Here is a 27,102-nt window from a genome sequence, read left to right as displayed (position 1 = left end):
GTCTTCGGAAGATAAAAATATAGCATCTCTTGTAGCCTGAATCCTCTACAAGGCTGTTGTGTTTTGGTCATTATTCTGAAATGATGTAGTACTGTTATTTTGCAAATCTAAATTAGTCATGGAGAGATAAGCTTTTTTAACATTTTGAAGACACAATTAAACTTTAAAAACTAGAAGTCTCTCAATCATAAAAGTGTGTATTAATTTTAAGTAAAGTACTGCCTTCCATCCAATATGGACCTAAAGAAAAATAAATCTAAAAAAAAAAAAAAAAAAAAACAACATCCAAGGCATCAAAAATATAGTGAGACACCATGAACAGACAATTCAAAATATTAACCCAAATATCTGAGCATCAGTTGAAGCATATATCATGTCTTACCAACATAAAAAAAATGGAGTGTACAGGACATTAATAGCTTTTCGTATTTACACTTCATAATGATTCTCCCAAAAACATTAGACATTGTCAGCCACACATGATTTGACCAGTTGCACAGCCAAACTATATAGAAAGGATCAGGTCAAGTGACCAGAATAAAAATAAGTGGACTTCTCAAACATAATTTCACCTATAATTCTCTAATACCATTAAAAAAATACAATAATGCATTCAATAAACATGTTCCAGGTGGATGATCATTCTTCACACACACACTCACACACACACACACACACACCCACACACGCACACGCACACACATTCACAACAGTTAAACCAGAGACTTGAAGAAGACATTTTGAGTGGTTAACCACAGAGGAGCTGACAGATAGGTGTAACCTCTGTACAACAGCAGCATCTCTCTCTCTTTCACTCTCTTTGACAAGAAGGAGACACTATTTTGGGCATCAATGGAAATTCAACTTGTTTTGCACAAAATCCTGAACACAACCTAAATATCAGCTTGGCCTCAAAGGCAAACGGTTGTGATGAAATGGGTTTTTAAAAAGTCTGTATTGGTTTTTTTTTTTTACTCAGGCAGACAGAGAGGACAGCATTCACTCTTTATGAATCTCTCAGGGCTCCTCTGAGGGTCACCATTTATCCTCACATACCAAATATTAAGCTCTAACTAAAGCCAGGACTGTTTTACTGGCGTTACTTCCTCTCTTTATTCCTTCATCTCGCAGGAGGTTTGAAAGGCCAGTGAGCAGAGAAACTTTGCCTCCTGGTACAGACAATATGTCCAGGATGGTCTTTCCCTTACAAAAACACAGTGATTCAGAATGGTAAAATCAGACAGGAATATGTGCTACACCTCACAGACCACAGCCTCCTAATGCTCTGACACAGGGTGTGATTAAGGCATGTCATCATTTAACTGATAGTCATTAGAAACTCATTGGATTTTTGAAAAGAGCAGAACTGATTTGACTCCTGCTCATCCAAAAATGTTTCTTGCTTAAAGGACACATTTCACCACACTACATAGAAAACAGGATCCTGTCATGGTTAAGATGCTTCTGCTCATTAAAAGCAAAAAAGACAAAAATGCAGATGAACTGATCATGCATCAAAGTTGCTGATGTGATGAAAAATAAGAAATAAAAATTGTCTTTCCAATTTTCATATGGTCTAAGGATTTTCTAGGGAATTAAAAACTAAAAATAATGAGTCCAAAATATGATGCATTATGAAATGGGTCAGTACATATTACTACTACTGTCTTTTGTGTCAGCAGCAGCTGCTTCCTCATCTGTCCTGAAAATCTACCCCTTTAATAAATAGTAGAAAAATAATATTTTCCTCTCATAAGTGTATCATCCTGTATTAGTGTTAATTGCTGAAGATGTTTCCTACTTTGAAATATTCATGTAAATGTCCAAACATCTTCTCAATGTATTTTGTGTAAGACCAGCAGCTACTCCCCTAGAGACAGGCAAAAACTGGTGAAAACCTGGAGAACCAAGGAGTGTAAATCTGTAATACAGTCTGTAACAAAATCCCATATTAGATCCAGGTGAGTGTTGAACAGTTTTATTACCGGTTTTACTCCTCCGTAGTTGATGTCCAGGAGTGCTCTGGGAAACAACCTGTATGGAGGTTGGGATAGATGTGAGTTTTATTCTGGCCTTTCATGTGCAATGAAGAGTTCGTCTGCTCTCAAGGCTTTTAGATTCCAGTTGCATCCTTTTCTCAACGAAAGTCAGTAACTGAGCTCAAACAGCTTTTTGTTTGCTCTTACATACGTCTGAATGTCAAATTCCCTCAGAAAACAAACAAAAAACCCCATTTCGTGATTTTTACTGGCACAGGTCAGGTCATTTTCAGCATGTGTAAAATTGTGCACACCTGCCAGATTTGAAATTGGGTTGATAATGGAGATGTTGGCACAATGAGACCAAGAGACAAATATTTATTTCAAGCAAAAGATCCGTTCATAGCACAGGGCCGGGCTGCCCAGCGGCACTGTGGGTTTTTAACTCCAGCTGTGGCATCTCTCTCCATCAGTCCATCCTGACAATGCACACTGTGTGCTGTCTTATCAAGCACAAATGTTTGCGTTTTTAAAAAAAATCCTTAATAAAAAAAAGGTTCCATCTCCAGCAGGAGAGGCAATGCCACACTGAGGATCAGCACTCTGCATCCACACTGTGCACAGTCACTGCAGCTTGCAGGTGGTGCGTGTGCAGTGGGTAGTGGTGTGTGTGTGTGTGCCGGTAGGGGTGAAACTTATGGCTGAGCAATGCAGCTGTCTGGGGAGGAGTATCCAGATCCATGTCATCATCATGGTTACCAACATCGACACCAGCCGAGAGCGGGTCGTTGTTTCCCGGTGGATTCTCGCTGTCCTCCTGTGGACTCATGGTGCTGTAACCTGGACACAAAGGACATGCAGAGACTGGGATTACTGATCTTGTTATCTAACAATTCTTTCTCCCAAATAAAACTCTTAAATTCTGCAATATAAAGCTATAAATATCAATGTAAGTATAAAAGTATTCAAGACCTCATTTAAAAAGCAAATGCAAGAACTTAGCAGTTACATGTGTACAAGCAGGGTACAAGCTTCAATACATTGAGAAGAAATGGGAAAACACAATGAAAGAAACAAATCAGCAAATGATGCCATCCAGTCAGACATTCATCACAGAAACATGCTTGCGAATAGGTGAACATATAATACCAGTAGTAGTACTAAATATTACTGGTAGAAGGAGGTAGGAAATGATTTTATGCTAGCAGCCCAAAATTACCTTTGATTTTGTGACACTTTCATGGTCATAATCCTGCTAAAAAAAAACATTCCAGCAGCTAATTTTCACCAAAACCTTGGAGCTCCAGGTTTATACATTTGGTTAAATATTCACCTAAATGTAAACAGTTATTTCATCCCTGTTATCTACTGAGTGGGTTTCATCCCCTTCGGGCCCATGAAATCCATCAGAAACACAGAGTCAGACTATAAAAAACATTTTGGAGTTGATCAGGAAATAAACCCATTTTCTTAATTTTTTCAGCACCATCTTTTTCAGGTTCTGAAATGACACCAACACCATACTGCTTGATGGGAACATCAATCTGTTACTGCTGTTGAGCAAATAACCCTGTAAGCCTGAGTGCCTTAATGATTGTGTGCATATATAAATGTGCATATTATATATATATATGCACATTTATATGTGTGTGTGTGTGTGTGTGAGCATATCCTGTGACATACTGTCATATAAGGGCAATGTGTGCATCATGTAAAATAAGTCAATGTCCTGCATGCCTCTGTCAAGTTCCCCTAAAATCCTGGGCTAGAGTCAAAGTGACATTTTCTCACAAAATTCCCTCCAGTTTCTCCAAAGACTAGCCAGGCTTTGATGCCAAAAGAAAGAAAGCTGACAAAGAAAAGTAGAGGCTGAGAAAGAGCAGAGGTAGTGACAAGGAGAGAAAAAAAGATGAGGAGAGAGATAGGACAGTCGAAGGAAGGGATTAAACAACAGCAAGGGATGAAGACTTCAAAGAAGGTCCAGATTTGGATGATGCTAACTTGGCCAAGTTTCTCCCTGTTTTTCCAAAGCCAGTTTTTGGCAGGTCTACAGCTAACTGTGTCCTGTTGACAGTTTCCAGCTGTATCATGTGAGGGACCCTGCCTAAGATGTGGGGGCAGGAAAAGCTACTGTGCTACTGCACATTTAAGATGAACTTTAGATTTTTTATTATTAGATAAGATAAATGTTATTCATCCCCAAGTGAAATTCAAATATTATTAGAGTATTGAGATTTCTTTTCTCCCCCACTTTTCAGGAAGCAAATCCTTGAGTCACAGACTAAAATACATGCATACATTGACTAGCACACACTATGTGTTAGTCTACTTCTTAACGGAGACCAGAGACTAAGCTGTGCTAACTTGCTGCTAGCTGTAGCTTCACGTTCAGCATACAGACATGAGAGTGGCATCAGCCTTCTTCAAACCATCAGAAACCCTCAAGACAGCAAATAAATGTAGTTCCCAAAGTCTAAAATGATTCCTGTACATTTTGCCTTAGGCTTTCTGATACAATGCTCCCATCTAGAAATCACACTAAAATATAATGTAAAATAAATTATACAGTTCTGCACATAGCAGTTGTGAGTATAAACATGAACTCTATAATGCTAGGGTATGATTATTAAAACTGAGGATTTTCTGTACTTATGCAGAGGATGCAACATTCATTACAAAATGGGTAGTTCTACCATACCTCCAGAAGCCTGTACTCCTAAACAGCACTCTGAATGTGTGTGTCATTCATTTAACAGATTTAATGCTCTGATCCACATGTGTGTATGTGTGTGTTTTATCATACCCTTCAGCAAAATGAGTGGGTTGTGGTAGGAGGGCACCTCTGACTGAGCAGAGAGAAGCAGCAACTTTGTAGCATCAATGTGGTAATGAATTTGTTTTCAACCCTGAAGGACTAACACCCCCTCTTTCCATTATTTCAGACTCATCTTCCTCTCTATCTCTGTCCACTTGCCCTTGTATTTCACTTTTATTTCCCCTCTTTCATCATGTTTGCATCTCTATATCTCTGCACATCCTTCATTTTCATTTGTTTCGTAGCTGGTGTTTCTTGTTCATTTATCATGAAGGCATTTTTCATAAATCCTTCTGAACTGAGCTTTACTCTAACAGTTCTACAACATGTAATTCACATTTACATGTTCTTCATAAATGACATTCTAGATTGCAACCATTAAAGCATTTGACAATTCAAGTGAAAATGTATTTTCCCCATTTTCCTACAGTCCTGCCTCATATTTTTTTTATCCTCTCTGCATTAACAGCTTTACTGCACATAACATGCAGCTGAGCTCTTACTAATGTCTTTGTTTCACTTTAATTCACTCTCCTCTCTTCATATTCATCACCAGTTATGCAACAAGTAGCTGAGATACTCAGTGCCAGGAAGTGGAGTGATGCCATATGTAGGTGGTAAGAGCCCATGTGGGTGAAACTGTCCATCCATACTCATCGAGTGTCAGACTTAGAAGTTGTACAAATGGTTACAGCGAACATGAGCAACTCTCCCGGAGCAAGAGAGGAGAGAAAACAAGGTTCTGAGCTGTGATATTATGAAAAGAACAAGCCAGGAGGTAAAGAGCTGCCAAAGAACTGGGAGCTAACTGTGGATAATACACTGTGCTCTAACATTCAAAATGAGTCAAATTCATTTAGAAAGTATGATACCTAAAGCCCAAATGATCTATAATATACACTAATAACAGATCTTTATTTTATAGGAAATAAACTTTATGTTATGCTCTCTTTAGGCCTGGGTTACTATGGCAGGTGATTTATCAAGGAAACTCAGATGTTCTTCATCTCACGTCTTTTCAGCTCCAGGTGGAAAATATAATCCCCTTAGGATCTCCTCCCAGGTGACCATGTTCAGAGACCTTCAGGATTCTATATCTAAACCTGGCCCGACTCTTTCCAACACTAAGGAGCAATGTTGAACCTTAATCCAGAAATTTTGGTTGTTGTTGCTGTGGGTAGCAGTGGTGATGTGCCTACAATGTTGTGTTTAAATCAATATTCTGAATTTACAGCAATGCCTCAGGCAAAATTTCACTAGAACTCATGTGGTTAACACTTATTTTATGGAGCACATAACTTGGCAGTTTTGTAAGCAGTGAGTCACTCATTGTCCAAAAAAACGGATTATTTTAGACTGAACTATCTGTTGTGTAAGAACATGACACAATATGGAAATGACGTGGAGGCAAATACTGATCAGTTACAGAAACCTCCGTGCAGAGCTGATGACTGTGCTTAATTAATACCATTTTTTACAAAACAATTTCTTTCAACAACCTTGATGATGTTAGCTTGACCATCATGCATTTAAATAGGACTTTTGACATAATGAACCATGATAGGCTCGTTTTGGAATTTCCTTTTGTTAGGAAAACTCATATGTTTCCAGCTGCATGTTAGGAATATACAGTTTTCTGTTTCTGGCCTATTTTGTTTTATTGTATATATAAATGTTTTACCAGAAACATGTCTTAGAGCAGGTATTTAAATGTATGCAGATTAAATAGTCATATGTAGCCAGTTAACTGATTTCTCAACTAAAACCTTCACTTGGAAACAATTTCAGCATTTTTTAACTTGTATGGAACTGTGTGTCAAAGTTTTGCTTTGACAGCCCATTACTGGCAATACTGACAACACACTCAATTCCCCTTGCCATCATTGCTGACGTACTGTATGACAGTATGCAGTGCACACAACTCGTGGTTTTGAGTGTCTTCACATTTAGGCTTTTTGTGAATTATTACTTCCCCATCTCTGTTAATCAATGTGACAGAAATGAAATGTCTTACCATGGTCACTCTCTGTCCCTGATCGTCCCCAGTACCGCCGCCTCCGTTCAGGAGTGTGAGTGTGTCTCTCAATCACAGCAGCTATAAATCTGGTATTACTGACTGAAAATAAACAGAGCACACAAATCAACCCAGTACTCCGTAACACATAGTAAACTAATCTGATCTATCAAATCCTTTTGCTGTATTTAAATGTTTGTCCATCATACGTCAAACAGTACTTACTGATTCCTCTGTCCTCGTGGCTGTCTTCGTCTCTGTCATCTCTTTCATTATCCAGGTTAGACATTCGCACTGACATTTCTGGAGCAAAAAGAAGGAGCAGCGAGTGGGAGGAAAGAAGCAGAAGGCCAAGATGAGATAAATGCTACTATTTTAAATTCACGTTGCACCTAAAAACTACCATGTAAGTGTAAGACGTATGTGTTTATGGCAACTTTATGAGCTAATTCCTAATGTCTAATGCGTTACGATAATGTAGCCACGTCATCTGTTTCAAGTTGTTTACCAAACTATCAGTTTGAAAGGGACTTGGAGCGAATAGTTTTAATGAGGTCGTAATCTTGTCTGATAGTCTTGTCTTGCTTTTGTCAATATTGCTGAGTAATTACACAAATCATGTTGCAGCAGCTGCTGCATGTTGCTAATGTCATGTGTTTGTTTCCAGCAGCAGTTTCCGCACTAGTTAATCACGCTGCTTTAAACCTCTGTTTTTCTTTGACATCTAAAGAAATTCTAGCATTTGAAGGGAATGTAAAGGTTAATACAAACAACTACCAGACTTATTTTTATTAATGAGGTTGCAATCTTGTTTGATTGTCTTGTCTTGCTCCTGTACTACAACAGTACTATAACAACAGTGGGCAATACAAGACACAGAAAAATTGTGCTACCAAGGCAGAAAAGTATGCTTTGTGTTTATTTAGTTCATGATCCCTCCAGGGTCAAAATATATTATCCTCAACTATGTAATGCTGAAACTGCATTTGAATTTCAGCTTTACTCACCTTTAAGATGTAATGTTTGTCATTAGCTACATAAATGATATATTGGTGGAAGAGAATCCATCTAGCAGTTATACTTACCCTGTGCTGCCAGTGGTGACATGTGCTGGTGTGAGCGCCTGTGTATCTGGTGCCTGTATGCATACACAGCCAGCACCAACACCATGATACATCCCATAATGCCCCCCGCAACAGGACCCACAGGGGCACTCTTGATCATGTTAAGAGATGCCACCTCTTCATCTGTGGAGGAACGGACCACAGAAAAAAAAAAAAAAAAGGATAGGCAGGAGTTTATTTAAAGATCTTGTAAAAGATTTCAGATGGCTTAGGAAGTGACAATATAACAAGCCAGTATCAAGCAGCTCAGGCTCAGATCCCATCTCATGCTGCGATGCTGGTACATTTTCTTCTTCATGTTTATTCTCTAATCAGTGTGAAATGCCACAGTAATATAGCCAGTTTTGCTTTAGAAAGGACTGACAGCAGAATCAAAGAAAAATAACCAAACAACAGAGAAGTCCACCAGAAAAACTGGTTATCTGTGATCTACAGAAGTAAAGTTTCTGCTCTCTCAAGGACCCTGAAAATAACAAGCTTTAGTCTTCTTTTGTTTGTGCTTGTTAGTTTCTTTACTCTGCTGGGTGACATGGTAAGCTACAGACTTAAGAGACTGAAAGAAGCCATTTGGATGAGTGGTGAAACATTTCGACTTAATATAAAGAAGTCCGGCTGGCATCACTCAGCTACTAGATGGGACACTACAGTACACAGAAGAAAAGACACTAGGGACTACACTTTTCACCTTAACTGTTAAAAAACACAATCTTTCCTAACCAAAGGATCTTTAAATCTATAGCTTGATTTATGTTCATGTTTCACTCACCTACAAGTCCAAGGCCATCTGCATAAGGACTCTTTGCACCGACAATGCCACCAAAACACTCCTTCTGCAGGGCACAGTATGGTTTGTCGAGATGAGTCTTACCATCGCTGTCCACCATGCACCACTCACAGTCCAACACGCCGAAGCAATCACTGAAACAGGGTGTGGAGATTAAAATAAAATACTAATAAGTTTCTTAGAGTTTAGCCTAATGATATGCAATACTCAAAGTTACATGTCTGGGTAAAACATGCACTAAGGTAATAATGTTCTAAATGTTTTGTATAAGTGGACTTCAAGTTAAACTTTGACCAAATGAATTCAACATCAATATAAACCTAACACTACACTTCCTATTTACTACCACTGGGCGGCACTGTGCTGTTGTGTAGATTAATGTGCTTCTGTTGCATATGTCTAATGGCTCTGTAAGAATGTATTGGTAAATGTTTCGTACATATTACACCTGTTGATATGTACTGAGCATGTGACTAGTTTAGTGTGTGTGTGTGTAGTTTACCTGCTGGTGTATCTCTGGCTGCAGCGAGTGTTGATGCACTGAGGCAGAGTGTCGTGCAGATTGGGATCAATCACATTCAGACTGACTGGCTCCTGGTGCACCTCACAGCTAGGGTTCCTGTGCAACAAAAGGACACAATCATAAAACACACAAGGTAAAAATGCAGAAAGATGGAAGTACAGTACATAAACTAGGTCAAATCTTTCAGCTGACAACATTCAACCAAATCCAAGTACAAAACTAACAAAAAGGAACATTAAAGCAGAAACACAAAGCAGTGTGTTCATCATGTCAATATCTGAAAAGCTGCTCTAAAAAGGACAAACATCTCTGCTGCTTGACACAAAACAAGAGAAAAATCTGACAGTGAAAAATGATAATTACATGTCTGTCTGAAATAAAAGAGGAATTGGCATTTGAAACACTGATGTGCTGTCAAAGGCTGTTGATGGTTAATGACAAGACGTGGGTGAATAGAGAGAGAGGTGTGAGGCACAGAGAAAGATGGGCAGAGTTGCAAAAACAGTAAAAGAAAAGACTGGGACAGATAGATGAAAGAATGTAGTAAGAGTAAGAAAAGCAGTATGTATGCTGCTGATAAGGTATGCTCTAAACACACATGCTAACTCTTTTGTATCTGCATGACAAACACAAAGTGGGATATTTTTAGTAAAATGCTTAGGCCATTTTCCATTTTATAAGAACTTTGCTGTTTGAACTGAGCGTAAAGTCCTAGCTTCTTCTTCTTCCTTCCCTTTCGGCTTACTCCCATTCAGGGGCGCCACAGCGGATCAATTGAGCCACATTGTGGATTTGACCAGTTTTATGCCGAATGCCGTTCCTGATGCAACCTCAGTGTCTGAGGATAGCAGCCCCTGGTCTTTCAAGTTGGTCTCCCATCCAAGTACTAACCAGGCACAGACCTGCTTAGCTTCCAAGAGCAGACACTAATGGGCACTCCATTAAGAATAATTACTTGCCCTCTGTTATAATGTGCACTGCTTTTAAAACAGCGTTTAGTCACAGATCATCTTTCAGCACTAGAGACATGATTACATATTATATGGTACACTCCACACTTCCTTATAAAAAGAACCAAGCTATCATCTGGAACCACTATAATACTCTGCCTTTCACTTCTTGTCTTTACTATATCATTAAACATAAATCACAGGCAGTGTAGTATTTGTGGACTGTACACTGACCTGTTTTCAGCATTGGTAAGGTTGCCTGTACACTCGTTGACCTCTAGAGGGCACTCACATGGACACTCACACTCATTCTGCTCCATTCTGAAAAACAGTTACATGTTCAGTGAGAAACACTGTCATCACACTTATGAAAAACCATAAACTCCTCGTAGTTTGCGTTTTGGTCAACTAATAACTACTTTCACATCCATATGTGTCATTTTTCACTAGCTGAGTTTCCATTTGATTACATGACATAATTCAAAATATAATTCAACACAATATATTATTACTGCTGCATTATATTATCAGATCTTATCTTTACTAAAGATTATTCTTGTGAACTCCTACAATAAACATGCAATTTTAACATGAGCAACAGTCCAAAGTGATTTTGAATTGAGTAATAAATCCCTCATTAGTGTGATGATGAAATAGAGACCTGTGGCAATTGAGACAAAGCCTGTCCACAGTGCTGCAGGCACAGAACGCCAGAGAATCACAGGTCTCATTGACAATACCAGCAAAGGCGTTGGTACCAGGGATTCTGGTCAGACGGTACTTAGAACAATGGCTACCATGCACCAGATTGGTGAGGTCCCCCTGAAAAAAGTTAGAGAGAGACTGGGATCAGTATCATCCCACATCTGCTAGTTTAAGTGACTTATAATCCAATTACATCTAAAACCCTATCAATTAAGAAGGTCAGTCTTTTTCAATCATAATAAATTAAAACAATAATAAATGAACAAATAATAAATAAATATAAAAATTAACAACATACTAGTGAGACAACATGCATTTAGACCAAACTTGGTGTAACCTTGGTGGTATTATACCCTATGTTAATCAAAATGTGGGCATATAATTATGCTTTTACCGCTCCTCTAGCTTGCGAGCAATGAAAATGTAATTTCGTTCATATGCATACTTGTGACGTAAAAATGAATGACAATAAAGTTGAATCTAATCTGATCTGATGTATAATAAAATAATTAATGGTTGCAACACCAATGACAACCACTGGGAAGCAGTGTTATACTATCAAATATTTACATATTGCTTACAAAGTCCTTGAGGAGTGTGTCTGTGTTTTGTCTATTATTGATAATATCAGGTTGAATCTGTGTTTCTGTGTTGCCTTTCATACACCCATTTATAGTATGTGTCTCTGACTTACCACTATGCTTGTATTGAACTTGTAGAAGCGCTGCACGGTGCGGTCACTGAAACTGTTGCAAAGGTTTTTCTTAACAAAGTTGGGGTGGTTCAGGATGTCATTAGCCACCAGCGGCTCCTGCCGTTACACAACCAGGGCGACAAAGTGAGAAATGAAAGCGATATATAATTCCAAACTAAATACTGCAGGGAACCTCAGTGGAAAGTGTATATTTTACTTGTTCAAGGATTAGAATAAAGGTGTTTGTGCAAAGTTTTCACTTGTTGTACAGTACAATTAAATTACTACAATGCAGTTATCCCATATTAATGTGTCATTTGTCAGAAAATTGTATTAGTGTATTAGTGTATAAGGTGAAAAAGTCACTTATTGTTTGAGTTACTGCATATTTGATGTTATTTGAACTGTAGATGTGGTTGTTATGTTTAAAGTGGTATATTTGTCTTTGCGTGCTTTACCTTATGTGTGATATGCTGTTGCTCTGCAGGAGCATGGCCTTTGGGATCAATGAGAGTAGGGTGGGCAACCAGGTATCCTCTGTCCTCCATTATAAAGCACCTACAATGTACACCCATACAATAAATGTCAGGAGTGTAGAGACAGACTGTTTCTTGTGAGTCACTACTGGTGTTTCAATTAAAATATCTAATCATAGAGTAGCCACTAATTCCATTATTCTTTTTTGTAGTACTAAATTCAGTTTCATCCATCTGTATAATGCAGCCCAATTCTGCTTGCCTTCATTCCTAAAACTTCCTGCCAAATACTCCTCTCTGCCCCATGACCTCTTTGGGTTAATCCTCTTTTATATGGCCGGTGAACACCAACAGAGAAGGCATAGAGAGATAGAGAACAGAAAGAAGAGAGAAAGATGGCAAGAAGAGCAAACTGGAAGAGTAGGGGGTGGAAAAGAAAGGGAAAAAAAACCCAAAAAACAAAAGAGGACATAAAAGCAGGAGAACATATGTTGGAACTGAGGCAATGCCACATCTCAAGCAGGAATACCATGATAATCAGCTTATCGCTTTTACCCTCTTTCTTCTCAGTCTCTCTGCAAGCTTAATTCTTTTAGTCTTACTTGGGAAAACGGGAGGGGGGATGAAAAAGAAAATGTTCAAAAAGAAAAGACGATAATAAATTAAAAGTCAACCAACCATCACATCTATCGTCTTCTTACCTGATCTTATTGCCCTTGTCTTGATTGCAGATTGGCAGCAGGTCCAGCAGAACTTTATAGAAGTAGCGTAGAGTGAAGTCTATACCCATCACTGCAACTGCATAACCGGGGGCCATCTGAGAGCTACAGGGAGAGAGTTAAATGCAGCACGGATGGATTCAAACATTCTGTAAAAAGGTTAACCTCTTCTATTAAATGGTTGGCATCACATACATGTTTACTTACAAAAGCAAAAAGCCCCATTAACACCTGTACACAATGCACCTGCACATTCTGTAAATCTATGTTTATGCAGACAACAGACTGCAAAATGATATGCTTACTGAGCCAGGAACACACTGATAGTGAGTGTTTGTGTATATACTGAACATTTGCATGAACCATGGAAAACAGTTCATATTGTACTGACGCTGTACTAGTGAGATGTACTTCAGGCTCACTGAACTAGAAACATAAACATGTTAATCTCAGCTGCAGTTACAGCCTCCTGCTACAATAAGCTGTGCAGAAAACACTGTGCAGTAACTTCTATAGTTGGACAGGGTGTAAGAGGCTGCTCATCAGGAGTTAGCAGGAATACAGATATTTGAATGATAATAATGACTGAACCCAGACCTTTTACTTGAAGAATATTATGTCACCCACTAAACAGCCCTGATACAAAGGTAGTCAATGGTCTTTTGTAGTCTCTCTCAAACCATGTCCACCATCAGGAGGTAAGCAGGATCCAGTTTGGATAGTACATGGACAGGAAACTGTTTAAGAATACCAGGTGCTGCGAAAAAGGGTTGGGCATCAAGCTAGCAACCCATCGCCATAAAAAAAACCATAGAAGCAATGTCTTCTGGAAAGATATGTTCACCTAATGTGCTCAGCAGCACAGAAAGAACTGAGGTGACCTTCAGGCTGAGAGCTTAACTGTCCACAGTGATTCTGTTAATGGGCTATATTTGAACAGGAAGAGACTTGACCTTTAGGACTTGATAACCTCTGACGAAGTAAACTATAGCACTCAATTTTCTTACCTGGAAGCATGGATAGTGTGGCTGATAGTGACAACATATCCCGCCCCACCCACATCCAGGTAAGGCCCTGTGAAGGTGATGAGGCCAGGGTTAGCCACAGCATGCTGGTACCTACACAACACATCACAGAGGCAGAGGGTTAATGCTAATTATTTCTACTCTCAAATCTTTTATAGAAAAAAAAAAACCGTGTCACAGTAAAGTAGTAAAACAATAAGGCTTATCAAATCTGTATTACACACACACACACAGAGACAGAGAGGGAGGGAGACACCCATTCCTTCCTCTCTTCACACCCTCCACAGTAAGCCTTACCATTGTCTGCGGGTTGGGTCGAAGGCTTTGTCCATCAGTGATCCTGGGTAAATCCGGAGCACCCCGCTGGGGGTTGCTATGTAACGGCGCACAATGTAGCAGTTGAGGCTACTCATTTCCATTAGTGTCATCCACTCATCCGTGACATGACTGGTCGCCATAACCTCATTCCTGACAGAGGACTGCAGAGGGGAAAAGATGAAGGGAGAAAAAGAGAAGAGACAGTGAGGGCACAAAGAAGGGGGAAAGGAGACAGAAAAGGAAAAGAGCCAAAACAAGTAGGACAGAAAAGTTGAGGAAAGTTTAGAGAAGCAGGAGGAGAAATAGAAGTTGGCTAAAACTTTCAACAACTATACTTCAAGTCAAACTACACACAAACCAGAAAAAAAGGGTAATCCTGTTTTCAAAGTAACGACAGTATTTCTACTCTTCTACTGAATGCTGCACTTAAATTAAACTTGAAATCAGTGAATTCCATTTCTGCTAAAGGTCACAGTTTTCAAAGAAAATCAAGAAATCGCAAACAGAAAAAGCTCTGAAAGCCAGTATTCAAAAGGAATTCCATTACTCCTAAAGCTCTGAAAAATACCCTGAAATATCACATCCCAACACCATTATCAGAGAAGCGTCTGAGTTTGAAAGGGGTGATGAGGTCACTGGAGGGGGTCTTTAAGACAAGCCTGGGAATCAAAGCTGGGACTAGGGCTTAGAGTTCAAATTCTGCTCCCCCCAGGACAGGAATGCACACAGACTGCCAAAAACCATGTGGGGGTTCATCCTCTTCCTAAAGATGCAGAACCTCATTTAAAATTTGTACGTTTCAAAGTTAAATCCAGATAGTTTTGTTCAATGTCTCAAGGAATAAAATAAGTTGCTATTAAATGCATTTGTAAGGACTCACAGGTATTAAAAAGTCATTGATAGTGTTTAATTGTTTTTGTATGTGCTTAGTGTAAATGTCTAAGAGTTGACTGCAGGGCTGGGCTGGCTGTGTGCCATGTGTTTGTCAGCTCTCTGCTGTTAAGTTGCATGCGTTTCCCAGGCTTGTGTGCCTGTGTACCTTCAGGCCTGGGTTGGCTATGAGCCTGGTGTTATCACTGAGGTAGGCGGTGTAGTGCTCCACCATACGCTTTGTTTCTGGCTGGCTGAGGTGCTCATAGGGGGAGGAGAAACTCCCAGCTGCCAACATCACTGTGGGGGACTCTGAGAAGGATAGAAAAGTTTTTGGAGCTGACTACAGGACAAAAATAGTTTGTAGACTAAAATTATCATTTTAAGTTGTTAGATATTAGTACAGGTGTGTGGATTTCTTACCGACAGTGGCGAGTTGTTTGAAGTGTAGGCAGGAACTGGGCTGGCCCAGCAGATCTAAACGATGGTAGAGCAGCTTAGAGCTGGGAGCTGTGTTCAGGTTCTTCAGCTGTTTCACTGGGATCTCAGGCTGCACGTACACAATGCACAGGATGAACGACGTGTCCTGAACCTGAAGACAAGACAGGAAAGGAGGAGGCTTAGTCTTTATGTCACATTAAAGGCTAAAGCTGACGATATACAGCGTTTTGTTACTGTTAGCATGAAGTGAAAAATGCATTAGTCTGTGCCAGTGTCTAGTAGAGTAACTAGAGTAAAATAGTCTGTAGTCTAGACGGGTCAAATAACGATCATCATTGTTTGGTTTTGGTCTACTCGTGGAGTTTTTTAACATAAGAATATAGAATATCGTTCTATTCTTTGAGGCAAACATATTGCAGGCAGTCCTGTAGAAAGGGACAAGAGATGGACATGTAAAACACTGTCCACTAATGTAATTTCTACACTCAAAACTAGAAGCCAGCTGTGACATTGAACACTCTCCAATCCATATTTGCCCCCTGTTTCTCCAGTGTGAGACATCACAGTTGGTGTTTTATGAGCTGCAGGTGTCTTCCAGAGAAGATAAAGGTCTGGTTTAACAACTGCTTCCACCTGACTGATTCTTAATGAACTCTGCAGGGCTACTCTGGTCCCAAATGCTGAGGCAAATCATACCAAACATTTTGCATAATGATCCATGAGCTACCACAAAAGTGATGTGTTTGAACTACAGTGCCAGGGGGAAAAAAACAAAATGTCATAAGCTTTTTAAAAAGGCTAAAAGTGAAATGCCTAAATTAAGTGTGATATTTTTGCTCCTGCCAAAAGTGTAAATGTCAAAAAGCAGAAAGATTCAGTGTGGCATGATGTTATTGCTGTCTTGTTGCCATTTGTTCCTAAACCTTGACACTTAAAGAGGAAAGGCAGGTTCAAGGAACAGACTGTTTCTGGGTGTGAGAGTAGTTTTTTTTTTTTTTTGTTTTTTTTTTTACACTGCCTAATTTAAGGTGGCAGAGGTTTGGTGGAGACACAAAGACTGGGAGCATAAATCTCAAGACTGCTTTTAGACAGTCACACAGTAATGATAAAGAAATATTTACAGAGGGGGTTTGATTGTTTCACTATCATGATGACCCTAAGACAAAGATCATCATTGACTTTTGTTCTGACTGTGCAAGCACTTGCTGTGCTTCAAAGATAGGATCATTTTGCACATGTTTATTCCTGCATACTAGCATCCAAATTAAGACTCTTAAAATGTCAGGTTCTGTCTTATTCATCTGTTTATATCTTTGTATTCATATAGTTACCTCCCTTTGGTAAACAGTAAAATTATGTACACGGTAAGAATTGGATAAATGAGTGTACTTTATGAGGACTTATTTTTATTGTAAATGTGTCTGCAAGTATTTTGAGCAGAGAGTTTATGATTTAATCACGTCTGATGGCAAAATGCTGTACAGTGAAACTAAATGTCACTAGTCATTAGCAAATACATATGCTATGTCTCAGTCATCTATACCATCACCTACCAGTTTCCAGGCATAGCTGACATTGTATGCATCTTTGCTGTTGTCTCTGAGTCGGTTTGTGTGCCAGGACAAAGAGGAGTTGAGTGGAACAGCAATAATCTGACTGCCTAGAGGGAGGCTGAAAAAAGACAAAACAAACTATGAACTATACTATGTACTGTTTTAATCAGACTTGAAGCGCATCTTCAGATGGATTAAGAAACTGAACATAACTTTAAAACTGTTATTTATATTCAGTTAAATTATACCTCATTGTCGCTTACCTAAGGATGTTCTGTCGGACAGCAGGGAATCCTGGGATATTTTCATAGTGGATAATATCTGTGTGCAGGGGAGGCTCAGTCATCAGGTAAGGGCGTGTTAGCGATGGGTGCATCAGGGTGTAACCTGGGGAGTCAAACAAGTTTACAATGACATCATAAATTGGTGTTGGCTCCAAAGTTACTGAAACAACAATCTTCTTCAAAAACAGTATTTTAAAGAGTGTAGAATTCCTCATCTCAGGTTATTTTTCACACCAGATACAGTTTGACACTTGTGCATGTAACCTCTCCCAAAAAGCAACTTGGGTGGTAGATGGATTATGCTTTAGGTAGTACATATGTCTTCATTACCAAACCAATTAATATTTGAATCTAATAATAGTCAAACTGTTGTTGCTACAAGGTCACAGCATAAACCAATGTGGTTTAATTTTAATGCTGCTTTTCCCTCAAATCTTAAATTCACCTGAACAAAGCAACAGCACCTAACCTTCAAACACATCTTAAAAAAAAAAAAAAAAAACAACTCAGTGGCAAACACTAGTCTGGTAGTGCTATGATAAACACTGCTCTCACAGCAGAAGTAATCATTTTGGGAGACAAAAAGGCCTCAAGAAATAGGAATGAAAGCCAAGCTGTTTTGAAGGGAGTAAACAAACAAAATATCTTGTGCTTTTTGCACAGTTCTAATACACTCTATATATGATGAAAAAGCCTGTGTATATGTATGTGTGCTTAATAAAATAAAAGAAAGCAGCAGGTGTATTATTTTGCTGTATTGTACAATATACCTCTGTCCTTGTCTATAGCAGACTACACTACACAGCATACATTAGGTAAACTAAGTGCCCTCCATAGAAAAAATATCTTATACACTTATCTATTTTTTAGTTTCAAGTCCAAAAGCTTCTTATGAGGGGTGTATTTACCTAAACTGCAACTGGCAGCAGTCATTTTGAATACCAGCTAATAACTTTAATGAGACTCATTTGTCAATATTTACCAAATTACTGCACTAATAAGCACATTGCAGTAATAAGCTGTAATTTGATGGCATATTTGTTACAATAACAAACAGATGTAGAGGAAAAAAAAGAGAGTAGCCCTTCACCAGCTGTAAAAATCCACTCTCAGTAATTAGCTTTATTACATTCTTATGCTGAACACAGAACCGCTAGGTGAGTAAGTGAGTGAATGTTATTTGCTTCACATGTTTTATGTCTCTCCTTCATGATACTTCCCATCATCTCCCTCCTCCTATCCCAAAGCCTCACCCTCTAAACATTTTCCACCTGTCCTCAACTCCCTCCTCTTTTAAGCTCGTCAAAAATGTGTGCTGCCTTTCCTTTCAACTTCAGTTTGTTTTTTATTAAATCATGCCTGGTTCTTGCATTTAATCAGCATCACAGGCCCCAAACCATACATAAATCAAACCAGGTTAAAGCAGCTTATTTAACAGGGGTGACAGGGGTGTAAACATTTAAAGACCTGTAAACACTCCACAAACTCCTCTCCCCCAGATTTTTGACATTTTTTCAACACTGTCCATTTTTACCACTGTTGCCAGCAGCGGATTAAAAAGTGCTTTCAGAAAAGTGAAAAGTTACACAATTGGATTGGATCACGTTCTGAAGAACGGCCATGATGAAAAATTAAAACTGGGAAGAAACGTGACAGTAAATTATTTTAGTTTTTCAAAAGTCAATTTTATATTCTCTACTTTTCCCCATTAGTTTTCTGTAGCTAACTTTTCAGCCAGTATAAGTCAGGTGACCAACTACAACTACAGTGACATGTAGCAAACACTGTCCCGCCAGGCCGACAACACGACTTACGTGTTAAAACAGGACCGGTGGTTTAGTCAAGACTCCTCAGCTGAGGCCAAGACAAACCAAGACTGGACATAAACACTACCACCCTGTGTTGTAGCACAGCGCTGAGGCATGGGTCAACACAGAATAAAAAGCCAAAGAAGTGCTTGTACTACCAAGTATAATAAGGAATAATGATTGTGGAGGAAGTTAAAACAGACAAAATAAAATATAATTCCACAACACCAAGAACACCAAGACATGTTTTTATCTAAACTAATGCTTGTTTTCTTACTGGCTTAGACATCTAAGCAACAGGCTGACTCTGTTCTGTTATGTTTTGTATAACTAGAGAAAGGTTTATTTAGAGAACAGGTCTTTACAGCCTTATGTGGTACAGTACCTATAAAAACTGCTGTTAATGCTGCTGAGCACGAGCTGTAAAAAGGGAAGCAGAAGATTTATATGGTACTTAGATGATGAACAATTATGAATGCATGGGCACTAGAATAATGTTTTCTCCCACTCACAGGTCTTGTATCTCTATAACTAACCTTTGTTGTCAATGAGGAAAGTGTATGAAGCCAGGGAGTCTTGGTAGTATGTAACATCCTCTAAGATGTAGGCCAGGTTCACATCCACCCCAACCACACCCAGGAGAAGGTTACCAAAATAACACGGCCGGCTCACAGTCATAATAAAGCCTGGTGAACAGAGAAGGAGAATCAAAGTAAAGTTTACACAAGCTCAGACAAGTTATCTATATCCACCTTGTTTAAATTTGAGTTAATTAGAGCTGTTTCTGCTAGTGTTCAGATAAACTACATTTCATTTTAATTCCAGCAAACATGTTGATGTGCTTGATTTTTGACTTCAGAATTGTCACCTGCACCTGGATCAACCAGAAATAAGTCATTAAAGCAGATTTATTTTATTAAAATGATGATGCAACTGCTACCAACATAATGTCAGCTTGATCAGTGTCCAGCCTGTTAATAGGCTGGGTGTTAATTATTACTGATTAATTCATGTTCTTTTTGTTCCTTTTGATTTGACTCATTACAATTCACTCCAGATTAAAAGCTTAGCTATCTGACCATAATCCAAAACTCAGTGTAAGGCCAAACCAAAGGTCTGGTCTAGCTGGGTCCAGAATGCTCACCATCTCCCATGGGGTCAGCATATGGCAGGCTGAAGCGTGCCAGGTCGATCATGCGGTTGGGCAGGTTAATGTAAAAGCGGCCCACTGTTGTTTCCAGGTTGCTCAGCTGGTTCAAAACCATCATGCTACCCTTCACCACTGGTATGGAAGCTGCTGCTGACCCTGATGATGATGCCACAGGGAATCGGTCTCGGTCTGATGTTCGGTCGACACCATACTTCACTGAATTCTGCTCTGCGAGGTCCCTCAGGAAGGCCAACTCCTTCAGACCTGTTACTCCCTCTGAAGGAGCAGGGATATGGGTAGAGAATGGGTTTAGGAAAGGGAGGGCACAGGCGATGACAGAATGTGTTTAATTTGATTTAATGAAGCAAGGATATTAAGAACAAATCGACAACTGACGGCATGACAGAAGGGCTAATGTAATTGTACAGGTTAATTGTACAAATGAAAAGTGGAGCGAGTGGCTGATAGCGAGGTAAAAAGAGCAAACAGCTTTTCCCTTTTCCCTTCCAGCTGTGTGCTTCCTTAAAGGAGCTGGATAGCACAGACCTTCCATCAAACAGTGGCTTAAATTCATGAAGAATCTTTGAAAAGACAGGTGTATTTTGAAAACATTTAATGTCTTTCAGTTTATGTGGCCAAGCAGCAATAAGGTTACATTAAACAGGATGATTAATCAAAGTATTTCACTACACACTGCCACACGGATTTCCCAAAATGATGGGTGTCGACCGGTATCACGGAAGCAGCAATATTTCATACTGTGCAGTACATAACAGGCCTTGGCTTGTGATCTTGCAACATAATTTCTATAGGGTATAATCCCATGCATCAGCCAACCTCAGAGATCATGACATGGATAAATCCCTCATCACTTAAAAAAAAAATATGCGACTAAAACACACTTCAGACTTTATATCCCCAAAGCCCATGAGGTCATTTGGAGGAGAATGGATGACTACAGCAAGCCCATACAGCTGTCACCTGAAACATTTGGCATCCCACAACCTATTAGGAAGAATGGAGCACATAATGTCTGGCAGTATCCAATCACTAACTGGATAACAGCATAATCCCTTTTTAATGCTAAGGCTCAGCTCTGGTGATCAACACTGGACGAGTGACAGGTGGTGATGTCGTCATGGGTGGCAATGTCAAACAGACAAAAATGGGAAATCTTGTTGACAGACAAACTTCTTTTTATTTTAAGTACTAAGAGCATGTCAGTTGCTGTTCTTCTTGCTGTATAAACCTCTTTACATTCCAGAGTTTACATTTTTGGGAAATTGAAACTGGAGTTGTAAAGGATTGTTGGTGCTGGTCACTAAAATATTGTGTTATCAGTCATGCCTAACAAACATGTAAGAAGATATGCAAAATGAAATGATGCGTATTTTGAAACCTGCATTTTTCGATAGTTTTTCAGCAGGTTGCAAGGAAGCAATGTCATTGGGCTTAATGGTCCATTAAAGGTTATTTCTGAGCAGTCCCTATTGCCTGTTGCTAAAAATGTCAATATTAAAATGGTCTGCAGCGCAAAAAAGAAAAGTTTGACAAACTCTAGTTAAGATCCATGTTTACATCAGTGGACAATGGTCAAAAACTAAAAAACGTTTACCTTAAATGAACTAAACTGAAGGGTATATACAGGTATCCACGTAGAGGTATATACAAAATACAATGAGTAAAGAGGTTATGATCAAAATGTAGAAAAGAAACAAGTAGAAACCATATTCATTTTGACAAGGCAGAATTAAGTCAGACAATCAGACTATTTTGGTGACAGAGGTGGGCATCTCATCAATGCACATACAAACAACTGTGTATTATCCTACCAAGGGACTGCTGATCTCCTTGAACAATCAACACTTCACATTTGGCAGGGGATGCAGGGAGTAGGACACGCACACGCCCAGAGTGGGCCTTTCAGCTGTGTGCAATAGAGCCGGAAAAAAAACAAATGTTTTTTGGATATGCAATGCTAATAAACTCAGAGTACGACAGATTTCTGTATCCTTTTCATCATGGAGCTCTTTAAACAGTGAAGGTCCTCTGTCAGTAACACACAGAGTGAGCTGTGCGCCCTTTGAAGTCTTACTCTCTCTTCTCTTAGATCTACCTAATTTCCATTCTCCAGCACAAAAATTATTTGTATGAATCGTGGGCTAATGCATGCACAGCAAAGGGGTGTGTATGTGTGTTGCAGAAGGTGGTGGGAAACAGAGGAGGCAGATGGATGGACAAGGACAATGAAAGAGGAAAAGAAAGCATACACGCCAACACAGACGCACAGACGCACACAATAAAAACAAAAAGGCTTTGAGGTTTGAGGTTTGTGAGCACCGTTCTAACCTTCCTCCTTCTCCTGAACACACTGTCTCCAAGAACATAAAGAAAAATAGCTAAGACACAGAAACAGCTCCCAGCAGAGTCGAAAGGGAACGAAGCCTCATATATGTGCAGAACAAATGAAATTTACATTAGTACCTATAGGCTAAGTTATGGCCAAACCTTTTCTATGGTTGTGCTGTATTTCCAAAAAAGATGTGTTTTTTTTAAGGTTGTACTTTCATATCACTATTACAAAGACCATTTTCTCGTGACTTACCATTCATGAGAGCGTAGGTGAGGATCATGACTGAGTTGTTGAGGTGTCGGTTCTCCTCCCTCACCACACTGAGTGTTGCTTTCTTTTCCTGCTCAGATGACTCTCGAGACGTGATACCGGACGAGAGGTAGATGATCATCATGTCTGTCGCTGATAAAGGACAGGAACATACACAGCACACTTTAATTAATATCAATACAACAACAGAAAGTTGATTATACTGTTACACACAAACTATACAAAAAAAACTACTGTGCAAAAGAGCTGTAAGTGGTCACTGACGCAGCACAAACAATATGCAGCATCACTACAATTTAACAGTATTGCTCTCCTCTTCATCACAATTCTTACTTGTGCTCTGCTTGCTAAGGCTGCTGGTGTTTCGGAGCAGCTGGAAGGCCTTCTGGAAGCCCACTGCATGTTGTGTGGCTCCATCAGAAGCCTTAATGTTGGAAATAAAGGTGCTCATCTTTCTCTTGGTTTCACTGGTGGCTGGAGACAGCAAACTCTTGTAGCACTGGTCCAGAGAACATGAGCGAACTGTCTCTGCCACTGACAGAACAGAGATCTGGAGAGGAGTTATAATGGGAGGTTGGAGTCACACTGATATTGATAAAGGTAAGTGGCTTTTTGGATCAAGGTAAAAGATATGACATTTATTCCATGCTACCAACCTTGTCATGCTCATCAATGGCATTGAGGATGACCAGTGCAGAGTCCCGGGCAATTTGAAGCTGGGTGTCAGTTACAGAGGCTCCGTGGTCGACCATCACCACAATGTGTTTAGACTGGGGACGCACTGCGGACACATACACAGGCCTGCAGGAAAACACATATAACATCACAAAGAAATGAATGGGCAGAAACAAACACACCCAATACGGTAACAGTAAAATGCTGAAATAAATAGAACAATAAACAGACTAAACTGCACTAACAACGTAAATACACAAGTCAAAAAAATCTGAATCTGTTGTGTCAAGATTTGTTTTAAAAATGTGGTGTATGTTATTTATGATGTGTGTCACTATATATATGTGAATGATCAACTTGGCTGGGGGTGGAGGCAGGCAGAGGGTGCGGGGGTCAGTGCCTGTGTGTGTGGTCTGCTGGACAAGGGGACTCTAACACAGGACAGAAGAGGAGCAATGAGCTCACAAAGCCTCATTCACACTTGAAGCAAGCTAAGCAATCTCATTTCTCTCATGGCTGTATGTCAGCTCACCCATTTGAACAGGAAAAAAAATCTAAAATTTTAAAAAGTGAGAACCAATGCAAAATGCATCGGCAATAGAAACAAAGAATATAGAAACAAAAGAGAAGAGAAAAAGACATCTTTCAGCCATAGACACAAAAAACCCACACTGGAGGTGTGAAATTCCAACAGGCTTTAGTGGTACAGAGCCACATTTCTGCCAAGAGCATATGTAGTCAGGGTGTGTGAGAGCAGCATGCCATCAACATGCCCTCTGAGCCACCCCACAGCAACTGACAGAGAAGGACGAAAGGGTGGAAGAGGATGAGGAAGATGAAGGCAGGAACAAGTAGTTGTGGTTTTGACCTCAGTCAGTCTGTTCTAATAGTCCGCTAAGTGATGCCTGCTGACAAACCATAGGTCTAGCAGTTTATTCAATTATTTTGTTTCTTTACCCAGTCAAACAGCTGAATGATTTGAGGAAAGAAGAGGTTGATCAATACCTGCTGCGGTGCTCGTAACTTCCTTTACAGTGGAACTTGTGGGCAGGAAAGACTGTGAAGATGCCCTCCTCTGAGCTGAAGTACTGCCACTTTATCCCTGGGTTGGACTTCAGGTTGTCTGCCAACACTGCAGAAGAAGGAGTCGGAGAGAACAGGGAAAATTTAAAATAAGTGCAGAATTGAAGGGCACATTGGAAAAGGATAGCAGAAAAGGGAAAGATAAAGTTCAAGGAAAAGGGGGAAATGGGAAAGGCAAACAGGTCGGAGAAAATACTGATGAGCAACTAAGGAGACCAGTACTTTAGGATTTAACCTTAAATGCCCTGATCTCTTCCAGTAGGGAGGCTTTTCAAGTTCAGCAGTGAACTGTGATTCCTGTGTGAAGCAGGGTGATTTAGACAAACCACTCACATGACAGAATTAGTGTTAAAAATATACTCCATGTCTCTTCATGTATCAGACCATATTAAATTTATTCATAAAGCCCATAAATAAAACCAAGGTGCTGTACAAAAGATAAAAATAAGATAAGCATCTTGTCGTTTTCACTCAATAACATCATGATATCTGGTATTTTTCACTATCATGCTTTCTTCCCAATTGTTTTCTTGCCATTAGATATTGTGGGCTAATTTGGGTAGTTATGCTGTTGTGAGGACATAATATTACACCTTGCCAGTGACAGACGGGGTATGTGGGGTTGCTATAATTATTGGACACAGTTTTGGACATCTTTAGTTAAAGCAGAATTGTAAGTACATGGGTGTCAACTTATCAAGTTTATTCAGATAGAAAGTGAAGTGAAATTTTCCCCCTCAAGGAACACAACATAAACTTTGCCTCATTCATTTTTATTGCTATCTGGCAACACATGACTGACGCTTGAAAGAAAAATGGAAATTTGACAATTTTCTTCTCCACACAAATGAAATGTAAGTGCCAAGAAAAAGTTCAAGGGGAATATCCTCTTCATGGAAAAACGTAAATGTCTGCTAACTTACCTCGTTTCATACCTAATACAGCTTTATGTAACCCTATGGCAAGGAACTAAATACACCCCTTTCTGGTTGGACATAAAATATGCATATGTTGGAAAAGAACTATTTTTTAAGACTCAGAACGTTCTTGCACACCAGAATTGCTGATCATACATCACCCCTGCCCAGTCATTCCATTCATCTCTGAGGCTCATATAAACAGGAACCACTCAGTTGTGTTGACATGGAAGAAGGGCTATGTATACATCTGTCAGGCTACAGTGCTCCACTCTGCCACCGATGTTTAGATCTTCCCAGAAACGGATGGGTAAGCAAAGACATAGGACCCAAATAACCCCCGATTCCTACATCGTTACTACACTTGACTATCGCAAATGACCCATTTGATACATCTGTATCTATAATCATACATAAATACTGTTTGGGTATAGCTTTAAGTATCACATTATGGAATCATAAATATATTACAGAAACATCAGAAGCACATACTCAAAGAGCTATGTGAGTTCACCCTCATTTTGATCTACTGTGAAAGGCTCTGGGGATTGCACAATGGTACTTCTTTCCCTCAGACCCTACAGATGATAGTCTGCAAATCCAGACAAATGCCAGGAGGCTAACATGCTGATTTTTCCTATATTGTCATCACCTAATATTTTCTAATTAGCACTTTAATTGGAGCTAAAAGTAGTGGGAATTAGTTTCACAGATTCTAGTGGACTCATTTAAAATTGAAACCTGACCATCGTATTGTATGGAAAGTCAGGATCACATGAGTTCTAAATGAATGTCTACATTAAATTTCATGCACCAATCCAATAGCTGTTGAGACATTTCACCCAAAACCAAAGGTCAACCGCAGGTTGGTGCATAAGAAAATGTCACTATTCTTCAGATTGTACTTGCATGCATTTCTGGAAGCTTAATTTGATGTTTAGCTTCACAACCTGTCACACACATAGCAAAACAACTTGGCAAGGAAAATATCGGTCAGCCTGAATCTGGAGTTACATACAAGAACCCCTCAGAAATAATTTACAAAATGTGATGGTTGAGGTGAGACTAAATTGAATCCAGAAAATGGATGAACATGCTTAGGAAATTAGACTGCAAAATGAAAAAATGGATGAAGGAGAGAAGATGACTCAAATTAGTCCTCTGATCACACAGCACTCCAACTTAGTCATCTCTCATCCACCAATCTTTTCACTTCCACCTGTTGATATCACCATTGATGTAACAAACATCCACTATTTCACTACCATGATCCCCTTCCTCCCAACAAAAATGTAAAATGAAAGATGAGAGGAGAGAATATGGCCAGAATACAATGCAGTCTTGATACAATTACTCCATTTCAATCGGCTCTCACCCCTTTCTTCTTCCCTTAATTCATCATTCTCTCTCTCAATTATCCCTCACTCTCCCACCCGCTCCCTCCCTCCGCTCTCTGGCTGCTTGTTTAGACTGGGCTGAGACAAATGGGAGAGAATCAATGCACTGGGAGCATGGGGGTCAAGGAGGGCTGAGTGTGAGGGACAGGGAGAGGAGAGAGGAGGTGGAGGGGTA

At 39.5% G+C, this 27,102-nt stretch overlaps 1 protein-coding gene across 1 annotated transcript in view; it reads right to left on the bottom strand.

The window, feature by feature from the left end:
• Positions 1-226: 226 nt before the first annotated feature.
• The window catches only part of cachd1 (cache domain containing 1), a 64,925-nt gene continuing 38,049 nt past the window's right edge, over positions 227-27,102 (bottom strand). The window contains exons 5-27 of the mRNA XM_026323815.2: positions 24,536-24,662; positions 23,512-23,656; positions 23,189-23,405; positions 22,838-22,987; positions 20,227-20,508; positions 19,619-19,768; positions 17,254-17,377; positions 16,991-17,108; positions 15,420-15,588; positions 15,166-15,308; positions 14,106-14,287; positions 13,791-13,901; positions 12,766-12,888; positions 12,047-12,146; positions 11,589-11,705; positions 10,851-11,011; positions 10,424-10,510; positions 9,219-9,335; positions 8,699-8,850; positions 7,894-8,055; positions 7,034-7,111; positions 6,809-6,910; positions 227-2,819 (exon numbers count right to left, since the gene is read on the bottom strand). Coding sequence (XP_026179600.1) covers positions 2,575-2,819; positions 6,809-6,910; positions 7,034-7,111; positions 7,894-8,055; positions 8,699-8,850; positions 9,219-9,335; positions 10,424-10,510; positions 10,851-11,011; positions 11,589-11,705; positions 12,047-12,146; positions 12,766-12,888; positions 13,791-13,901; positions 14,106-14,287; positions 15,166-15,308; positions 15,420-15,588; positions 16,991-17,108; positions 17,254-17,377; positions 19,619-19,768; positions 20,227-20,508; positions 22,838-22,987; positions 23,189-23,405; positions 23,512-23,656; positions 24,536-24,662 — 3,362 coding nt within the window. The 3' untranslated portion in view covers positions 227-2,574. The remainder of the gene's footprint in view (positions 2,820-6,808; positions 6,911-7,033; positions 7,112-7,893; positions 8,056-8,698; positions 8,851-9,218; positions 9,336-10,423; positions 10,511-10,850; positions 11,012-11,588; positions 11,706-12,046; positions 12,147-12,765; positions 12,889-13,790; positions 13,902-14,105; positions 14,288-15,165; positions 15,309-15,419; positions 15,589-16,990; positions 17,109-17,253; positions 17,378-19,618; positions 19,769-20,226; positions 20,509-22,837; positions 22,988-23,188; positions 23,406-23,511; positions 23,657-24,535; positions 24,663-27,102) is intronic.

This window comes from Mastacembelus armatus, chromosome 4 (genome assembly GCF_900324485.2).
Source record: "Mastacembelus armatus chromosome 4, fMasArm1.2, whole genome shotgun sequence".
In the NCBI taxonomy this organism is placed as follows: Eukaryota; Metazoa; Chordata; class Actinopteri; order Synbranchiformes; family Mastacembelidae; genus Mastacembelus; species Mastacembelus armatus.
The sequence above is the reverse complement of the archived record's forward strand: the minus strand, read 5'-3'. Positions and strand labels throughout refer to the sequence as shown.